The 21,034-nt window shown below is 50.2% G+C and overlaps 1 protein-coding gene across 5 annotated transcripts in view; it reads right to left on the bottom strand.

Annotated features, from left to right (window-relative positions):
- Positions 1-19,562, bottom strand: part of DHRS3 (dehydrogenase/reductase 3) — a 54,014-nt gene extending 34,452 nt beyond the window's left edge. Inside the window, exons 1-2 of one of the 5 annotated variants that reach the window (XM_073007832.1) lie at positions 19,194-19,562; positions 17,622-17,771 (exon numbers count right to left, since the gene is read on the bottom strand). In XM_073007832.1, the coding sequence (XP_072863933.1) occupies positions 17,622-17,771 (150 nt within the window). In that variant the 5' untranslated portion in view covers positions 19,194-19,562. Of the gene's footprint in view, positions 1-495; positions 3,122-17,045; positions 17,271-17,621; positions 19,122-19,193 lie in introns of those variants that run through there. The other 4 variants (XM_037985020.2, XM_007980498.3, XM_037985022.2 and 1 more) reach the window with 4 other exon arrangements.
- Between the last annotated feature and the right edge of the window lie 1,472 nt (positions 19,563-21,034).

The raw sequence follows: 21,034 nt of genomic DNA, 5'->3' as shown, positions 1-21,034 counted from the left end.
AACACAACAAGCCATTCCCGCCTTAATGAAAAGGCCTGGAGACTTTGGTAGAGAGTGCAGTTATGATCTGTAGCCTCATCATCACGGCCAACACTTACCGTGCACTCGCTTTGTGGCTTTGAACTTTAAATGTATCATCTCATTTAATTGTCATTTGACAGATGAGGAAACTGAGGCTCAGAGACGTCCAGTAACTTGCTCAAGGTCACACAGCAAGTGAACAGAAGAGCCAGCATATGAACTTTGGTGTGGTTGACTCCTGAACTCAAAATCTGAATCTCTATGCTTTACTGGCTCCTTGAGAAAGAAAGAACCGCACATCTGTGTGTGTGTATGTGCGTGCACATACACACACACACACACACACACACACACACACACGAACATTTCCACTGACTTGAAGGCTCAGGAGACATCCCCAAAGCCAAGGCATGGATCTGTTGGCTGAGGAGGTGTGAGCCCTTGGAGGGCACCATGTGCCCAGTCCACACTGACCTTGTGTCTTGCCATCCCTGAAGGACCCCGTCTCCTCTGCTGAGTGCTCACAGGGAAGTGGCCCGGAGAGGCCAGGTCAGACTCTTAATTCCTTGGCAACTGGGATGTAAGAACATGGGCCATGCAGCCAAGGGTGGACAGAGGCCACGTGGGTGTGTCTGGCAGGACTGCCTGCCTGCATGAAGGTCACGCTGCCCTTTACAGTCACACTGGCCCCAGCTCCCCACGGTGACCTGCTGCCAGGCCTGTGAGAGGGGCTACTGCTTGCTGGGCTGGGGGAGCTCTAAAAGGACTCCAGGCTGGGTGTAGTGTCTCACGCCTATAATCTCAGCACTTTGGGAGGCTGAGGCGGGCGGATCACGACGTCAGGAGATCGAGACCATCCTGGCTAACACGGTGAAACCCCGTCTCTACTAAAAAAGTACAAAAAATTAGCTAGGCGTGGTGGTGGGCGCCTGTAGTCCCAGCTACTCGGGAGGCTGAGGCAGGAGAATGGTGTGATCCCGGGAGGCGGAGCTTGCAGTGAACCAAGATCGTGCCACCGCACTCCAGCCTGGGTGACAGAGCGAGACTCTGTCTCAAAAAAAAAGGACTCCACAGACCCCCCACCAACTACCTTGGAAGGACCCGATATCCTCTCTGTTCTGCTCCCTGCCTGCAGCTGGAGGGGAGGGAGAGCGGACCTCTCGTACCTGTGAACCATGACCTAGCAAAGGGCTTCCTTTCCTCTCATATCACGGTGGCCTTACATCGTCTAGAAAAGGTTCCAAAGTCAGTCTGTTGACAACTTGCTGGATTTCGGTGGCTAAGCATTTTGCCTCTTTGAACTACAATCTCCTTGAAGGCAGAGATTTTAGCTCAACCCGGAAAAGTCCATTCTATCTTTTTTTTTCTTGGGGAGATAGAGGGGGGTAAGGCATCAGTAAACGACCTCACAAGGTCTGCAGGATGAGATCTGGAGGGCTGCCTCATACAGGCAGGCCTGGCTCTCCCAGCTGTTTCCCTGTGGCACGACTGAAAAACGAATGTTGTCCTTCCACAAGAAGGTGTACTGGACCCCTTGCTCCTGCTCATGGTACCCCCATCTCCCCTGCAGAGAAGCCCACTTCCCAACTCCCAAACCCTATGGCTTGGTTGGGGCTGGTATACCCTGGCTCAGAGTCTGGCCGTGACTCACAGCTGGCCAAATAGAGCACCGTTTCCTTGGTTCAGGCTCACCCAGTCACTGCCAGAGAGACTCAATTCCTGGACCCTTCCAGGACTTCTGGGCAAAGAACACCTCCCTGCCTGTCTACTCGAATGGGAGCTGGGAGGGTGACATTACCAGCAGCAGGGGGCAGGTGTGAGCAGCCCCGTGGCAGAGAGGTCTGCTTAAAGGTGAGGGGAGAGAGAAGTTCGCCTGAGTCCTGACAGCACTGGCCCCTGGAGAGATGCCCGAAGTCAGCCCTACCCAGGGAGTTCTGGTCCCATGAGTCAATTAACCAATCAGCGGAACACCTCCAGAGCCCCTGTCAGGAAAGCGGGAGGTGATGTTGTTTGACCCATGTAGACTGTCTGGCTACAGACTCCACTAGCGGCCATCAGCGCCATCTCTTCCGTGAAGGTATCAACCAAGAGGCAAGACTCATTGGTTACAAGCAGGCATCCCGGGGTCCAATCCTGCTGGGTCATTTACTAGCTGTGTAATTCTAACTTACTGACCCTCAGAGTCCTGTTGGTAAGAGGAAGATGATAACAGTACCCACGCTGGAAGGTTACTTCGAGGAGTAAATGACCTTGTGACAGGTCAGGGCTTAGAACAGTCCCTGGCACATAGTAGGTACTTGGTAATCACTGGCTCTAACTAGCTACAATGGGTTGGTCATGCATTTATTCAGGCAACAACCATTTATTAAGTATCTGCTGTGGGCCAGACACTGTGCCAGTTGCCAGATACTTGGTGAGTGAGGAGGGCATGCCCCCTGCCCCTGTGGATATCAACAAGCAGCCACAAAGCGTGGTGAGTTGCTATGGTAACCCCAGACTTTGGCCTCACCGCAGCCCAGTCCTGCCCAATTGAGCTACTTGGACGCAGAGATAAAAATGACTAATGTCTTGGGTGGGGGAAGTTGGATGGTTGTGGGGGTTGGGCAGCCAGGACCAGAGAGAAGACCGTACCCCTGACCAGCCTCAGCCCTTGGGTTGCAGAAAGGCCCATGTTGGACCAGCCCCTGCCTGGGAAGATAGGGGCTGTGCCACGGGTCATCTCAACACGGGTGAGGCCTTGGGTGGAAGGGAGATGGCCAGATTCCCTTCCGGGAGTGGTTCCCTCCCACAGACTTCTAGAAAGGGTCAAGGGCTCCAATTCCCCCGAGGGCTTCTGTGGCAGGGGCAGAACTCTCCCCTTCCTGGGGGAGTCCCAGAACCAGGGTGAGTCAGGCCAGCGGGTTTTTTGCCTTTTGTCCCTGGCGTCCTGCAGAGCATCTGGTCTAATACGCAGAAGGAGAAGGGCTGGAGCAGGGGGTATCCACCGCCCTTCACCCCCACGGCCATTGCCCCAACTGGAAGGAGTGGTTGTCTCTTGCAAACGCTCTTGCAGTCACCCAGGAGGTGACAGGAGCTATTGCACTAAATTTCCACATCTTCATTTTTCAGATGAGGGAACCAAAGCCCAGAGAGAGAGAGTTGCTGGCCCAAGGTCACACAGCAAGTCACTGGGAGGCCCCTCCTAATCTACGGCATTAGGAATGAGTTTCCAGCAGCCCTGGCCGGCACTATAAATTGCATGAGTGCACTGGCCAGAGCCAGCCTCTACCGCCCAAAAGATTTTGGCCACGGTGACACTGCCCATGGGCCAGGTCTGGGCTTTGGGGCTGAGGTTGTCAAGGCACACTCTCCCAGGGCTGGGTGCTTTGGAGGCAGGGAGGGCCAGGCAGTAGTCTCCTGTGTCCTTTCTGGCAAATGGATTTGGGCTGAGTCCCCTTGGAGAGGCTGTCTCAGCCCTGGTTGGGTATTCAGGGTTTCTAGATTGTGGGCACCTTGGTGGTAGAGGAAGTGCCCAGGCTGAGGGCAGAGCAGGGTCTGGGGTTCCACACGTCTGGGGTGGGAGTGTGGGTTCCTCTGCTGAGGGGCAAAGGCCCAAGCGAACTAGAGGGCATTTGGTCCAGAAGCCACAGCACCTTGGATTAAAGAGCCAAAGGTGGAGGTGTCATTAAAGAGGGGACATCCAGCAAATCCAAGAAGGGTCCATCCAGGAGAGGGAGTGGGCTGAGTCATTTCCTTGAAGCATCATTTTCAAGCCTTATTTTTTTCCTTTAGAACAATGACTTTCTTTCAAAACGCACACCAAAATCTTAACATGGAATTGTAAGCCACAAAACAGAGGTGACAACACTGACCTAGTCCACAGGAAGGAGGGGTCCCTCAGAACCCATCCTGCTCCATCTCCCACTTGGCCCCACCTTCTTGGGGCCTCTAGGGTGCTCTGGAACCCAGTTTGAAAACCTGGACCTTGAACCTCAGCTGGTGCTGAGGTCTGCGTGGGGACCGCACGGCTTGGAGTCTGGTAGAAGTGGTTGGGAGAGGTGGGACGCAGACAGGAGACCGTGTTCCCTAGGAGGCCGTTTCAGTGTGGACAAGATCATCATACGCTTCACTCATCAAAATCCCCGAAAGGCTGCTGAAAAGGGGATTTAAGGTCACATTCCTTGAAGTAGGGATGGCCAATGGGGTAAGAAAGACTGGGTCCCAGTGGCCTTCACCAGGCTGACCACTGGTGGCCTTAAGCACCAAGCCACACATGTGTACTCTCCACCCTGAGCTTGCCCTGCCTTCTGTGTCACAGGATACCAGGGCATTCCCTACCTCTCACACGAGCTCTCGCCCTGGGCCTGCATCTCAGCCTGTAGGACCTGGATAGGTTTTGATTGTATCTAGTCCAAGCCTTCTTAACCCAGAGTCCAGGATAGGTGACGGGTGTACATGCCCCCTCAAAAGTACAAAACTTTCAGCTGCACCTTCTTCCTGGGATAGAGCGCATATTGTCTTCAGACCCTTGAAGGTCTCTACAACCAGCAAAAAAATTGAGAGTTACTGCAACCCCCTCAGTTGCCATCTCCTTCGAGAAGTCTTCTAAGATTTTCCTTAATTTACAGTGATCAAAGCTCTCAGGCCACGCAGAGCTCAGTGACCTCGGGCTTAACTGGAGGGAGCTGTCACTCACTGTCTCCTCTGCAGCTGGGTCTCTGCGTGTTAAGACGTCACACTGGTTGTCAAATGAAAGAAATTCAACTGTGCTATTCCCAAGCTTGTCAGTTTACTCTTTAAAAGAAACTCTGATAACTGAGGACTATTTTATTCCTTTGGCAAGTCTCCCATTCATTGTATGCAAATACTGCTACTCAGTGCTCTAAACGATGTTTGTGTAAAAGCGGATTTCACTACATCCCTGCCCGCATCCTGTTGACTCACTCACTGCTTATCACAGCTCTCTCCAGAACCCTCTGTGTACTAAGCCCCATTACTTAACAGCTTGTCTCTTGACCTCTCCATGACCCTGAATGAGGCAGGCCAGGCCAGGCTGAGATTATTTGTTGCAGTGGGAAAAGATGGAGTGTTAAAGCTGGGAAGCCTGGGTTCAGAATCTGCCCTCAGCGACGTGTCCCAGGATGGCCACTTCACCTGCATCTCAGAAATGCGTGCTGGTGGCCGGGCATGGTGACTCATGCTTGTAATCCCAGCACTTTGGGAGGCTGAGGTGGGCAGATCACAGGTCAAGAGACAGAGACCATCCTGGCCAACATGGTGAAACCCCGTCTCTACTAAAAATAAAAAATTAGCTGGGCATGGGGGCGCACGCCTGTAGTCCCAGCTATCAGGAGGCTGAGGCAGGAGAATTGCTTGAACTCAGGAGGAGGTGGAGGTTGCAGTGAGCCAAGATCGCGCCACTGCATTCCAGCCTGGGTGACTGGGGAAACTCCATCTCAAAAAAAAAAAAAAAAAGAAGGTCAAGGAAGACAATGAATGTGCAAAAGCACTGTGCAGTCATGTAGAGTACCAAGTCACGTGGGTTACCATCGTCACACACATTGCCACAGTCACGTATAGTGCCACAGCCTTGTATATTACCATGGTCATGTACAGTATCAGTCTTCTATATTACCACAGTTATGTACAGTATCAATCTTGTATATTACCATGGTCATGTACAGTATCATTCTTGCATATTACTATGGTCTTGTGGAGTACCCATCTTGTATATTACCAAGGTCATGTACAGCATCAGTCTTGTATATTACCACAGTTATATGCAGAATCAATCTTGTATATTACCACAGTTATATGCAGTGTCAATCTTGTATATTACCATAGTCATGTACAGTATCATTCTTGCATATTACTATGGTCTTGTATGAGTATCCATCTTGTATATTACCAAGGTCATGTACAGTATCTCTCTTGTATATTACCATGGTCATGTACAGTACCAAAGTCATGTATAGTGTCAGCCATGTATATTAGCAGCCATGTATGTTACCACAATCATATATAACTACCATCATGTACAGTCCTGCAGTCACATACAGTATCAGTCAATGTATGTCACCACAGTTATATATATTAGCACAATCATGTCTAGTACTAGAGTCATGTATATTATCAGTTATATATAGTACCACAGCCATGTACAGTACCACATCATGTATAGTACTATAGTCACATATAGTAACATAGTCATGTAGAATACCATAGTCATGTACAATACCATGTCCTCTACAGTACCACAGTCATTAACAGTACCGTGTATATTAATAGTGCCATGTATATTCCCATGTATATTAATAGTACCATGTATATTCCCATGTATATTAATAGTACCATGTATATTAATAGTACCATGTATAGTAATAGTGCCATGTATATTCCTACATTCCTGCTTTTACCATAATCATGTACAAAGGGTCTTCAAAAAGTTCAAGGAAAATGCATATTATGAAAAAACTAGGCATATATTTGAGATTTTTTTTTGCCACCAAATAACTAACTTGTTATAACATGACTAAATGGGATCTAGTTTGAGGCACTAAGAAGGATAAGACATCAGTTTGAAAAGAACCCCCTATCAGAACAACATGAATTCTACTAAAACTGAAGCAAGAACAAATATCAAATTTACAGTGAAGCTTGCTTAGATGGAAGAATGGTGAAATCATTGATGCTTTATGAAAAGTGTATGGGGACAATGCCCTAAAGAAATCAGCAGTTGGCTGGGCACGGTGGCTCACACCTGTAATCCCAGCACTTTGGGAGGCCAAGGCAGGCGGATCACAAGGTCAAGAGATCGAGACCATCCTGGCCAACACGGTGAAACCCCGTCTCTAGTAAAAATACAAAAATTAGCCAGGCATGGTGGTGTGTGCCTGTAGTCTCAGCTACTTGGGAGGCTGAGGCAGAAGAATTGCTTGAACCCAGGAGGCAGAGTTTGCAGTGAGCTGAAATCATGTCACTGCACTCCAGCCTGGTGACAGAGTGAGACTTTGTCTCAAAAAAAAAAAAAAAAAAGAAAGAAAGAAAGAAAGAAAGAAAGAAAGAAAGAAAGAAAGAAAGAAAGAAAGAAAGAAATCAGCACTTAATAAATGGATAACTTAAGAAGGGATAAGACGATGTTGAAGATAAACATCTTCATGTTTGGAAGTGCCAGACCATCCATATAAAATTGGAAAGAAAAAATTCATCTTGTTTGTGCTCTTACTGAAGAGGACTGACAACAGCAAAAAAAAAAAAAATAATAATAATAATATAATAGCCAATACCACAGACATCTCCATTGGTTGAGCATACACAATTCTGACTAAAATATTAAAGTTGAACAAACTTTCCACTTGATAAGCACCAAAACTACTGCACCCAGATCAGGTGCAGATGAGAGCAAAGCTTTCAATGAAAATTTTAAACAAGTGGGATCAAGATCTTGAAGCATTTCTTCAAAGAACTGTAAGAGAAGATGAAGCATTGACCACTACAATCCTGAAGACAAAGCACAATCAAAGCAATGGCTACCAAGAGGTGGACGTGGCCCAGTCAAAGCAAAAGCAGACTGGCCAAGAGCAAAGGTCATGGCAACAGTTTTTTGGGGATGTTCAAGGCCTTTTGCTTGTTAACTTTCTGGAGGGACAAGAACAATAATATTTGCTTATAATGAGAGTGTTTTGAGAAAGTTAGCCAACACTTTAGCAGAAAAACACCCAGGAAAGCCTCACCAGATAGTCCTGCTCCACTAAGACAAGGTTCCCCGTTCATTCCTCTCATCGAACAACGACAGTTTTGTGAGAGTTTTGATGAGAAATCATTAGGCAGGCATCCACTTTACAGTCCTGCTTTGGCTCTTTCTGACTTCCTTTTGTTTCCTAATCCTAAAAAATCTTTAAAGGGTGATACGGTTAGGCTCTGTGTCCCCACCCAAATCTCATCTTGAATTATAATCCCGATAATCCCCATGTGCTCAGGGAGAGAGGAGGTGGAGGTAATTGGATCATGGGAGTAGTTTCCTCTATGCTGTTCTCATGATAGTGACTTCTCACATGATCTGATGGTTTTATAAGTGTTTGGTAGTTCCTCCTAAGTTCATTCTCCTTCCTGCTGCCTTGTGAAGAAGGTGCCTTGCTTCCCCTTTTCCTTGCGCCATGATGGTAAGTTTCCTGAGGCCTCCTCAGCCATGCGTAACTGTGAGTCAATTAAACTTTTTTCCTTTATAAATTACTCAGTCTCTAATATTTCTCTATAGCAATGTGAGAAAGGACTAAGACAAAGGGCATCCATTTGTCTTCAGCTAATGATGTAAAAAAAAGACTGTATTGACATGAATGAACTCTCAGGACGCTCAATTATTTTGGGATGAACTAGATGGCTGGTATCACTTACAAAAGTGTCTTGCAACTTGATGAAGCTTATGTTGAGAAATAATATATATATATATTTGTGTATATGTGTATATGTGTGTATATAAACATATGGAGAGAGAGAGACGCAGTCTTGCTCTGTCGCCCAGGCTGAAGTGCAGTGGTGCAATCTCCACTCACTGCAACCTCCACCTCCCACGTTCAAGTGATTCTTCTGCCTCAGTCTCCCGAGTAGCCGGGATCACAAGCATGTGCTGCCATGCCAGATAATTTTTGTATTTTTAGTAGAGATGGGGTTTCACCCTGCTGGACAGGCTGGTCTTGAACTCCTGACGTCAAATGATCTGCCCGCCTCAGCCTCCCACAGTGCTGGGATTACAGGAGTGAGCCACCACGCCTGGCCCGTATTTTTTATCTTCATCCTTTAATTCCATTTTCCACAATCTTTTTGAAGCCCCTTTATATATTACCAATCACATATGGTACCACAGCCATGTAGAGTTACCACAGTCGTGAATATTACTAGGAACCCAAAGAAACCATCAGCATCCAGTTAGGAAGCCACAGGAATCTAAGCCCGAGTGAAGGATATGAATCTGTGCCCACCCTGCACCCTCCCGCCTCCTCCCTGCTCCCCAGCACCCTGGAAAGCCTGGACAAAGGAATGACATCACTGTTGGAAGATCCTGCTGAAGTCATGCTGAGAAGGGCTGCCTCCTTTTAATTTTCAAGTGTTGGTTGAAAATTGGTGTCCTCTTTTCCTCCTGCCCCCTGCCCCTGCCTGGGTCATTGCTCTCACTGACATCATGACAATGACTCACAGAATCAAAGGGTAGAAGGGACCCGGGAGGTTGTCCAGAACCTAACCTCCCCCAGTGCAGAAATCTCGACACCATGTTTGCTTAAAGAGCAGCCTGTTCCAAAGGGCAGGAGGGTCTTCCTCTTGCAGGGCCCAGGTCTGCATTTTCAAGCTCTCCCCATGGGCCTGGTGTGGGCTTCCAGAACCATCTAGAACAGGTCCTATGTCTCTGTGGTACCGGAGTGCAGCTGATACCCTCTCCTGCCTCTTAAGCAGTCAACTGTACTCCCATGGATTTGCCACCCAACCCAAGTCATGGCTTGTAGCCCTCGTCACCCAGCCTGCTCCCTGGATACCCTCCAGTTGCTCAAGGGCCTTGTCAAAGTGCTGGCCCACAAGGACACAATGCCCCAGAAGTCATTTTGACAAAGTAGGACTGAAAAGCATCTCCTTCATTCTGAGCATCAGCACAGTTATCTGATTTTATTTAGAGGCTTCAGCAGTACTGCTACTAGAAGCCAGCTTGTTGGTGTCAACTCATCCTTCCACAGTGTCAGGAGCTTTTCCAATCTGGGGATGGTGTTCACTCCAGGAACACGAAGTGCCACAAGGAGAGAACCTTGTTTAGGAGGTTCCCTGCCCCATCTCCAAGGCCTAGTTTGCTGAAATCAATGAACGGAGTCAACAGTCACGATTTCTCGGAGCCGTGTCACCCTGAAGCTGGTTGTCACTCCTCACCTAAGTTATACCAGCAAGAAATATCAGGATCTGGCTGGCAGCAGGGCTGCCCAGTAGAGCCCCGAGGGCTTGGTTCCAGGTGCCTCCCACCCCCTCCAACAGTGGCACCCCGGTCTGCTTAGATTCTCCATTTCCCTCAGCCCAGACACTTCCATCTTGACGGTAAAGATATCGGAGGAGGCCCTCAGCATCCTCTAAAACTAGTGCAAAGCTGAGAGCATTCCCTGAGCTCTGGGAAGCTCCCAAACAAGGTGGTGAGGCAAGTCTGGGTGATATTCTTGGAGGAGGCATGGAAACCCGGTGGCCTCCTAGCAGGTCCCTGACCACTGGCCTGACACCCACCGCCTGCCTGTCACAGCAGCCAGGGGATCCTGCTAAGGCTTGGGTGAGGGCATGACGCTTGAGTCCTAGGGTCAGCTAGGTCCACCTGTCCTTCATGGGAACCTGTCCCCCTCAGTTCTTCTTCCCCACTCACTCACTGCTTCAGCCACACTGGCCACCTCTTGGTCCTCAGACACTCCACTCTCTCCTCAGAGCCCTTGCTCTGTCCTCTCCCCAGAACACCACTGCTCCCTTCCCACCATGCCCTTGCCTCCTTCAGGTCTTTCCTCGTGTGCCCTTCTCAGTGTGGCCTTCCTTATACCCTACCTAGAATCTCAGGCCCTCGCATTCCCGTCCTCCTTGCCTCATTGGTTTTCTCCTCATTGCTTATGATGATAATTCAATGTGCTGTTTGATTGATTGATTGATTGATTGATTGATTGATTGATTGAGACAGAGTCTCCCACTGTTGCTCAGGCTAGAATGCAGTGGCATGATCTCTGCTCACTGCAACCTCCACCTCCCAGGTTCAAACAATTCTCGTGCCTCAGCCTCCCAAGTAGCTGGGATTACAGGTGCACTCCACCACACCCAGCTATTTTTCTTTTTTAGTAGTAGTAGTATAGACAGGGGTTTCACCATGTTGGGTCAGGCTGGTCTTGAACTCCTGACCTCAAGTGTTCCACCTGCCTTAGCCTCCTAAAGTGCTGGGATTACAGGCATGAGAATGTACTGTTCTATTGATCTTGCTTTTTATCTGTCTCTCTTACTAAAATGCCAGCTCTCACGACATGGGTGGGGATTTTCATCTGCTTTGCTCCCTGCATGCCTTCAGTGCCCAGAACAGCGCCTGGCATATAGCAGGTGCTCAATAAATGTGCTGAATATATGAATAAGTGAATAAATGGATGAGTTCCCACTGACCATTCACTTGCTAACCCGGCACTCTTGTTGAGAATCTAGGCATCTGCTCATTTTCAGATTCTAAGATCTCACTCATTTCAGGGGTGCCACAGCAGATGAGCACACATTTGGGCATGCTAGTGTCTAAATAGACTCACTTTTCTCATTTCTGGTGGGCTTCAATGGTTTCCTAATCCTCATGGTTCACCTGAATAATACATTTGAAATGTTTCAAGTATCTTATGGACTTATATTTTTGGATTGTGTCTCCTGAAGGCAACAGTGGGCATGGCCTCATAAAATTCTAGGTGTGTTCATGCTTTTGTCCAAGGATAAGGGAGAACGTGTAGTGTGGGGAACCCATCCCACACTGATACCGTGGTAGGATACCGCTGGTAGTGGCAGGTTAAGACAAGGGCTTTTGTTACGGCGATTGTGACAACCAGATACATTTCCTGGGTAGAAAGAACACCTCGTAAATATAGCTGAGATCACTTTCTCAAAGTACACAGCCTCGGCAAATACCAAGATGGAAATGAACCAGAGAAAGTAACTGCAATGATACAGAGATCTGAGGGCTTGGAAGGGATCTGTGCAGCCGTAAACAAGTGCGCTTCATCTGAAAAGGTGGAAGCTCGAAGAGCTTGAAGTCGAAACGAGAATTAGCAGAAGGGTTAGGTACACGAAAATGAACTTGACTCAGATTCAGTATTATTAGATGGAGGAGGCATTCTTGAAAGTCCAAATAGAGAAGGTGGTGAATTAAGGAGAAAAAACCCAGGAAATTTTGTTTGATGTGCTAGTTAGGGAACTCGGGTCCCTTATTCCCTTAGAAGCGACAGTCTGGAAATATTAACATCTTCTGCAAGAGCTGAACTAAATCCACGGCAGACAGCTACCTGTTGAGGGAGTTTTAAACGGGTGTGGGGCTCTGTGGAGCTGGGGCACAGCACATTTTCCAACTCAGAGTTGCTTATTTTTCATTTGGTGGCATCTGATGACTAGCAAAGACTGAGATCATCAGTGATAGGGACAAATGCTTTCTTCACCCGTAATTCTCCTGCTTGCAACTCAGGGAAGCCTGGCAATCCACTGCTTTCTTGGGTTGACTGATCTGTAAAATGAGAATTTTCGAGCATGCCAGGATCTTAGGGATCATTGTAACCCCTCTCATTTTATAGGGGTGCTTCTCAGTTGCAACCTGGAGAAGGTAGTAACTTTTCCAGGGTCAAGAACCCAGTCTCGGCTGGGTGTGGAAGCTCACACCTATAATCCCAGCACTTTGGAAGGCCAAGAAGGGAGGATTGCTTGAGCCCAAGAGTTCGAGACTAACCTAAGCAACATAGCGAGAGACTCCCATCTCTATTTTTTAAATAAATAAATAAATAATAAATAAATAAAAGCTTAGTCTCTGGCCTCCTGCACAGGTGAGAAAGACTGCAGGGGGCCGTGCTCCGAGAGTTGACACCTTTGTTTCCCCAAGGGAAGGGCCTGGGGGAGTAAGAAGGAGATGTTTGTCTATTCATGAGACAGCCTCATTTGTAAGGTCAGTTGTGACCCAAGCTCCAAGCGGAAACACTTCTAGGGGTCACAGGTAGAACAGGTAGCCTACCTGCCTGCTTTCAGGCTGCACAGAGAGGATAGGAGAGATGGGCCACTACTCTCTCCCCTGTAAATTTGCTAGTGCAGCTGTTTTGGCCTGATGACTCATAGATGGCCTGAGACCCATAGATGACCTGTCTGGACCCTTCTCTTCTTTCTCTTTCGTCCCATTCCCACCAGTACTGACCTGACTCAGAGTCTGAGGTGTAAACTCCCTGCTTACCTCCCTATGCCACGATACAGTATTTTCTTGCTTTCCTTTCTACTTCCCTCTCGCATTCCAGCCAGGTAGAGCCTTTGATCAGGAGGTTTCTTGCACCTAGATTGCCCTTGTCACACCCCTTCTGGTTGAAACTCTTGACCTTCTTCAAGGCTCAGTCAAATGCTCCCTCCTTCATGAAACCTTTCATGAGTGCTTGCTATAAATGAACTGCTCCTCTGTGCTTCCACCATATAGTATCCCCCAAACATCACGCCCATCCAGAACTTCAGAATATCACCTTATTTGGAAAGAGAGTTTTTGGAGCTGTAACTAGTTAAGGATCTTGAGATATAATCACATTGGATTTAGTATGTGCCTTGAATCCAATAACTAGTGTCCTTATAAGAAGATGATGGGGGTGGGCGTGGTGGCTCATGCCTGTAATCCAAGCACTTTGGGAGGCCGAGGTGGGTGGATCACCTGAGGTTGGGAGTTCGAGACCAGCCTGACTAACATGGAGAAACCCTGTCTCCACTAAAAATACAAAATTAGTTGGGCATGGTGGCACGCATGCCTGTAATCCCAGCTACTCGGGAGGCTGAGGCAGGAGAATTGCTTGAATCTGGGAGGTGGAGGTTGCAGTGAGCCAAGATCACACCATTGCACTCCAGCCTGGGCAATAAGATTGAAACTCTGTTTCAAAAAACAAAAAAAGACAAGACCTAGACACACACAGTGAGGAAGGCCATGTGATGATGAAAGGAGAGATTGCAGCCATGTTCCTACAAGCCAAGGAGCATCAGGAGCCACCAGGAGCTGGAAGAGATGACGAAGGATCTTCCCCTGGGGTCTTTGAGTGGAGAGGAACCCAGAACCCTGCTGACGCCTTGATTTCAGACTTCTGGCCCCTAGAACCAGGAGAGAATACATTTTGTTGTGGTAAGCCATCAAGTTTGTGCTAATTTGTCATGGTAACCACAGGAAGCACACACGCATGGTGATTTGTGCCTTCACTGTAAGCACCTGGCCACATTCTAGGTCTTTATTCATCTTTGCTACATTTTCCTACAGGCCCAGAGCTATGCCAAACACCGAACAGATACCCCAGGTAGGTTTGCTAAGCTAGGTCTCTCAGAGACGATGTCAAGGGACTTCTGAGCTTGGGCTGGCACCAGGGCTAGGAATGGGAAGGACACAGGACTTGCTGAATGGAAGTGCTGGAGAATGGGCTTCATAAATCTACTCACAGTGCTCATTCCTGGCTGGGTGCTTTAGGAACAGGGCAATCTACCCACATGCTGTAAATTCACTGATAGCAAAGACAGAACTCCAAGCCAGTTCCCACACTACGCCCCTGAAATACCTCCCCTCAGACTACCTCTTGGAAATGGGAATTGAGTATTTGCTTGTTTTTTTGTTTGTTTTTGAGACAGAGTTTCATTCTGTCGCCCAGGCTGGAGTGCAATAGCGCGATCTAGGCTCACTGCAACCTCCACCTCCCGGGTTCAAGCACTTCTGCCTCAGCCTCCTGACCAGCTGAGATTACAGGTGTTTACCACCATGCCTGGATAATTTTTTGTATTTTTAGTCGAGATGGAGATTCACCATGTTGGCTAGGCTGGTCTTGAGCTCCTGACCTCAGGTCATCTGCCCGCCTCAGCCTCCCAAAGTGCTGGGATTACAGGCGTGAGCCACTGTGCCCAGCCAAGGTCCTGGAATTCTTGATGTGGTATTGAGTTCGTGTATGTTGCCCCACCTCCCAAGGTTTGCAATCATGGCCCAAGACTCTAGTCCAGCCACTTGCCTGATACCAAACCAAAGGCTGGAATGGTCTCTACAAATACTTCTAAATGAACGATCCACTTCTCCTCCCAGGGGTTCCTGCGAACACCATGTCAAACGCAAAGACTGGAGCCTGGGCTGACCACTAGCCAGAAGTTAGTTCCTTTGGAGGGAAGGGGAATAAGCTTAAGGTTTGTGAATGCTTTTGTGGAAGGAATTCTAAGAGGGCATAGAAAATTGAGAAGCAAGAGCTTTACGCCTGGAGACCCTAACCGTGACTGGCCCTGCCTCAGTTTGCCACAGTGCAATGTGGATAAGGAGAGACGTGTCCTAATTAGGAGCTTTCAAATTCTTATAGCCTTAGTGTCCCTTTAAAAAAAGCCCTCGCTTATTTGGGCCACCTTTGCACCCTAAGGCTCACCACCACCCACGAATATTGCCAAATGCTATTTAACTCAAGGTCATTATGGGAAACTGGGTTGTCAACTCTCCCTCCTTCCCAAATAAACAGATAACTCCTGGACAAGTCAGCTATTTGCAGAGATTCCGGTACTCCTTTTTTTTTTTTTTTTTTTCCTTCTTGGGGTCTTTCCCCTCCAGATCCAATCCCACTAGAATCTAGGGTGGGAAGCTCTCAGATGCAGCCTCCACTTCCATCAAGAGGAGAAGGAACGTCATCCGTGGTTCCGCACAGCCGCCCCCATCTAGTATCACTGCAAGCTGTGAGTGGCACTGGCCCTCTCTGATCCAGTGCCCTTGGGCCACCCCCAAACCCACTGTTCACACCTGTCCCCAACCCATAAATTCCCCACTCCCTCAACACTTGACCCTTTGTTCCCAACTCCACTAGGCCCCAAAGCACTCCCAGCTCTGGGGGTTGTCCCAAAGTCCTCTCACTGGTGTCAGGCCAGAAGCCACAATTCCAAACTCCCCACCATGACAGCAAACAGAAGCCTTATTATAAAGTAGCTCCCGTAATTGGTCAGATAATGGCGAGTTACAGGGAGCACTGCTGGTCATCCTGGCGAGTCAGGTGACTGAACCGATTATAAATGGCACCCGAAGTTTCACAGGCCCCCATGGATCCTGTTTTTGTTTTTGGTGACCCTGACACCAATTTAAGACATATTTCTAATTGGCCCTGGCTGGATTCCCTGGAAGAAGACGTCCAGTCCAAGTTAGGTGGGGTTTGGCTCCCGGTGCGTGAACTTGCGCTCCATTCTGTACTATCGCACCCACCCCCCAATGGCATACACTTCTTTCAATTTAGGATTGTTTATAGTCAGTCGAGTTTTTCCAGATTGACTAAGAGTTCCTCATCTGCCTACTGTAGTCAGCTACAAGAACAGTAAAAGAGACCTAGGACTTGGGAGAGCTGGAAGACTCAGAAAAAAGTCTCTGTGGGATGCAGACAGCTAAAGAATGACAATCACATGCAATTGTCCTATACCCCACTTCCCTCCCCAAAGGACACCCTCATCTGCCCTTTTGAGACCCCTTCACAAAGAACTTCGGGAGCCCTTTTATGAGGCATCGCCTCAAGGAAATGAAACTGCTGAGAACAACTCTTACTTCCCCTTATTTGTTGCGTCCAAGGGTTAAAAACACTTCCCAACTCCCCCTCCAAATGCAAGGTCAAGCAGCTGTCCAAACCACCCAAGGAGAAGAGGGAGTCCTGGACAGCCAGACCCCTGCTAGCTTGGCCACCACGCGCTCCGGCCAGCCCGGCTAGGGAAGAGTTAATCGGATCGGCTTTGGCTGATAGTTCAGGCTCCAAAGTTCAGTCCCAGTCAGAGCCACCCCGGAGGAATTGTAAATCTCAGGGCAGCATTTAACAAAACAAAAGCAACCTGGAATTACATGCAGGTTTGGTTTTCTACAGTACATGTTTACTTAATCCCCAAGGTATGCGGCTCCATGTCAGATCAGCTGGCTTTGCGGCCCTTTCACCCCCCTAGTTCACAACAGTTTAAGTTTCAAACTAATTCCCTGTTTTCGCTCTTCCTCTTCACAGGGCTGGCTGGAGACAGCCTGGCCTGCCTCCCTCTCCCGATGGCTCTGGTCACCGGGTGAGTCAGCCTGGCCTGGGCTGGGAGTTGGGTGACAGACAGCCTGCTCACCCTCCCCGCTCTCCGGCACCAGGTCTCCAAAACGTGGAGCAAGGGGTGCCGGAACCACCAAAAAGTTAAAGGCTGTGTCTGGTGGGCAGGACCCTCCTTGCAGCACCACCTTCCAGCTAAAGGGGGAGGGATCCCCGAGGGGTGTGCTGGGGGGAGGGGACAGGGTTGAAGGTGAGAACAAGGGCTCTTTATCAGTAGCTGCTTACCCTGGCCTCCTCTTTCCTGCTTTCCAAACACCTGGGCCTCTCAGTGTCGGTCCGGCCAGACCGCTCTTCCCTTTTCAAACCCAAACCAAGTACCCCCTCTCGTGTCTTCAGAGCTGCAGCCGCCCAGGTTGGGGCTGGGTAGCGGGTTGCCAAGGAAAATACGAGGCGCCAGCTAGCAGGCGGCTCCCAGCTCTACCCAGGAGTGCGCACACCCTCCACTCACCAGGGTGGCGGCAACAAAAAGGGGGGAAGGCGGGGGAGGGGGACACAACACCTTCCTTTGGGAGGCAGGAATGTGGGAAATGGGTGGGTCTCCTAAGTTTCAGGGTGGGGGTGAATAGCCAGCCAGCCACCGATCCCAAAGGAGCGGATCAACTCTGAACCTGCCAAAAAAGACAGTCCGGTGCCCGGGAAATTTACAAGGTGAAACCGACTAGCTCAGCACTCGTGGGTGGCACGGGGGAGTGGGGTGGCCGTTGACTCTCAGCTCCCGGGAGCGGGATCCCGCAGCGGCAGCAGGTGGGCTCACCCCCTCCCCTGCAGCCCCCCACTCCCTGGAATCGCAGTGCCTGGTACCTTTCTGGCGCCGCGCTCCGCGAACTCGCGGGCGAGCTGACGCCCGATGCCTCTCCCGCCGCCTGTGATGAGGACGTTCTCCCGCGACAGGTCCCGCAGCTTGGCGGGCAGCACCAGTCCGACGGCTGCTTTCACCACCAGATAGATCATCTGTAGAGGGAACACCACCAGCGCGCCCAGCCGTTTCCACACCATCCTCCGCGCCGCGGACCCGGGCAGGGGGCGAAAGTCCCCGGGCCGAGCAATACAGGAATTAAAAAACACCCCGAACAATAAATAGTAAACCGAATAAGGAGAGAGGCGTCCCACCTGGCCACTCTTGAAATCACCTCTTCCCAAATGCAAAGCACCGGGTGAGGGAAAAAAAAAAAAAAAAAGATAAATTCTCCTCTGGGGGAGAAAAAGCGTCTCCTAAGGTTGGGACGGTAAAAGAGGTGGAGGGGGAAGCTGGAGGTGGAAAGTTCTAACAAGAAGTTTCTTGCCCCAGCAGCCGTTTCGGCTGGGGAATTCTCAGGTAATGTTTACAGACTGACAGAGGAGTTCAGGCAGGGGAAGAAAAAAAAAAAAAAAAGGCACCAACCACACGCGCTCACCCTGCCTCGGTCCCGCGGTTTCAAAGTGCAAGATTAAACAAAAAAAAAAAAAAAAAAAAAAAAAGCTGTTTCCAAATTGTAGCTCCCCCACCCCCACCCCGTCTCCAGGAAAAAAAAAAAAAAAGTGGGGAAAAAAGTGCTTGGAGCTCCCAATTTCAGCCCGCGAAAGTCTCCCGACTCATTGCTATTCTTGGGCTCAGGAAATTGCTTAAACGCGATCTGATTGCCAGCAACGTGCAGGAGAAGTGGGGGGTCCGGGTGTCAGTTTCTTTACGTGCAGGGCTCGCCCTCGCGCGCGCTCGCTCGCTCCGGCTCCCTCCCTCCCCTCTCTGTTCCAGCAGAGGCTGGGAGTTGCCGCTCGATCCAGCTCCCCTTCTCTCCCTTTTTAGCATTTATTGCCTTCTTTTTGTCCTTTCCAACTTGGAGAGGGTCCGGGTGTGGAGCGCGCGTGGATCGGACGCCTTGGTCTGCGCGGCCCTATTCATTCGCTCCCCGGGCAGCTGCGTCTCGGAGAGAGAGGGCGGCCCCTTTTTCCCCCATTTTTTTAATACCCCATTAAGTCTGATTGACAGTTAAAGTTGTTGGGAGGCTTCACTACCGTTCCTCTGAGTGGCTGCTGCGGCCTCCCCTCCCCCTGCGCCGTCGCGGGGAGCGCGCATAAGGCGCGCACTCGGGCTCGCCGGGACTCGCGCTCTCCCGGGACTGGCTCCCCTCTCTGCAAGCCGGGACTTGCCGCCGGTGTCCCTGAGGGCTCGCAGCTGTAACTCGAACACGCTGGAACCGACTCCAGCGAGCCGGCTGCCTTCTCGAGACATTCCTCCTTGCCCGGGCCGCCCGCGGGCCAGGTGACCACCTCTGCGTGTGCAGCAGGCCCGGGGTAGCTTGCGCATGCCTTGATCCAACCAGGTCACCCAGGGTTTTATTTGAGGTCATTTGGTCATCCCCGGCCTCCAGGTAGGATCGGGAAGCCACTCCTCACCTTTGCCCGGACCTCTTCTGTCTTCACTTAGAGTGGACTTTTAAAAGCCTGACCCAAGTCCCTCACGATGCTTGGGGGAAGCCGCTGGGGAGCAGGGCTTTGCTTTGAGGGGAGGGGGTAGTCAGGGGAAAGGAACCTGTGCTCCGGGTGCCAATAAAATCCCCATAAGATTAGCTGGGAGCATATTTATTGCTCATCTGAGCTAGAATTACCTTGACTGACAGCAATTTCCTTAATAACAAAAGCCTGTAAACAAAACGTCCTATTCCTGCGCCCCTGTGCTGTGCAGCCAGCTTCTCCTGTGGATCTCCCTGGACTGCCCTGGCGGGGCACCCACCTTCTAACCTCCCGCCCTTCCCGACCGGAATGTCTCCCCTGCTGCAGGGTGGGACCGAGCTATTTAGAGTTGTCTGTTGCAGGAAGTCTGGGAGGTGAGTCACGAAAAAGCAACCCCAGTTCAAAGTGCTGATGGGACTTGCCTCCCGCCCCCCTGCACGTTCCCGGGGCCGGAGGAGCGAGAGCAAAGCAGGGAGCTGCCCCGTAATCTAGGGCGGCCGTTTCCAGCCCGCGACTTGTTCAGACGGCGATTCCTGGGCCTCACCCCCAGAGATTCTGATTCAGCAGGGCTGGGTGCGCTGGGATCGGTACTTTTAATGCTCCGCCTGGGTGAGGAAGTCACTTCGAAAAACGCTGATCTGCGGGGAGCGGAGGCTGGGATTGCCTTGTCACCTGCAAAGACCTAGTTCTGGGGAGAGGTTCTGCAGGTGAGGATCTTCCTTCTGGGTGAAAAGCCACTGGAAGAGCAAAAGGCAGGAGAGGCTTAGGATGAGCTACCGCCTTGTACTGAGGGCCTGTATTCTGACGCTTAGTCCTTCCCCTGACCTTGCAATGGGGGGACTGTTACCCCATCATCCAGGTTACCCAGCCAGGAAGTGCAGGAGGGGGGAATCCCAATCCAGACCTCTTCCCACTCTGTCCTGACGGGAGGAAAGAAGTGGAGGATGGGGTTCAGCCAAGGGTTGCAGAGCAGAGATCCCCCAACGCCGCCTAGAGTCTGACCGAAGGGCGGACCAATGTCTCCATCAGACCCCAGGGCAGGACTCCATTGTGGTGACGGCCTCCTCCCATCCTCGAGGTCTGTAAAAATGGGAAAGAGATTCCAGCCTGGAAGTGACAGGCCTTTCCCACCCAGCAGCGGCTGGTGTCCGCCAGGCCTGCGAAGAAGCCTGGAAAGGTCTGAAGACAGAACCAGGCTGCAAAACCGGGCTTTGCTCATCTGTTGTCCTCGGAGCCGCCTAGTGGTCCAGATAGGATACTGCGCCTCCGAGCTGCCCGGCCTCCAACCCCGCCCCCCGCGGTGTTCCTAACTAGCTATGCTTTTCTTCCAGGCATTTCTCTCATGTAAGGTTAACATCCCAACTGTAAAAGGGCTTGTGAGGATCATAGTCCTCCTTCCCCACCCCCGACACACTTTTGTGACTGGGGAAACTAAAGCCAAAAGGTATGAAGCAACTCATATACAGAGATGCATTTTCACCCCAACTAGCCCACCTTGGTCAGATGCCAGAGGGGCTGGGTAACCGTTATGTCCCTCTTACATCTCTCCGGTTGTGTGCCTGGGATGGAGGGCAGACAGTGGGTGGGAAGGAGGTCGGGAACCCAAACTGACCTTTAGTGCCTCAGGGCCTTTACACAGTTTCTGATTTAATTTCCTTAACAACGCAGGGAGGCACGTGCCCATTTATTGCAGGAGGAAATAGGTTCAGTAAATTTAAGTAACTGGTGTAAGGCTATGCACCCTGCATCCCAAAAGGTTTGGGATGAAATCAGAGGAAAAAAGA

This window comes from Chlorocebus sabaeus, chromosome 20 (assembly GCF_047675955.1).
Source record: "Chlorocebus sabaeus isolate Y175 chromosome 20, mChlSab1.0.hap1, whole genome shotgun sequence".
In the NCBI taxonomy this organism is placed as follows: domain Eukaryota; kingdom Metazoa; phylum Chordata; class Mammalia; order Primates; family Cercopithecidae; genus Chlorocebus; species Chlorocebus sabaeus.
This window is presented reverse-complemented; position numbering and strand designations above follow the sequence as displayed.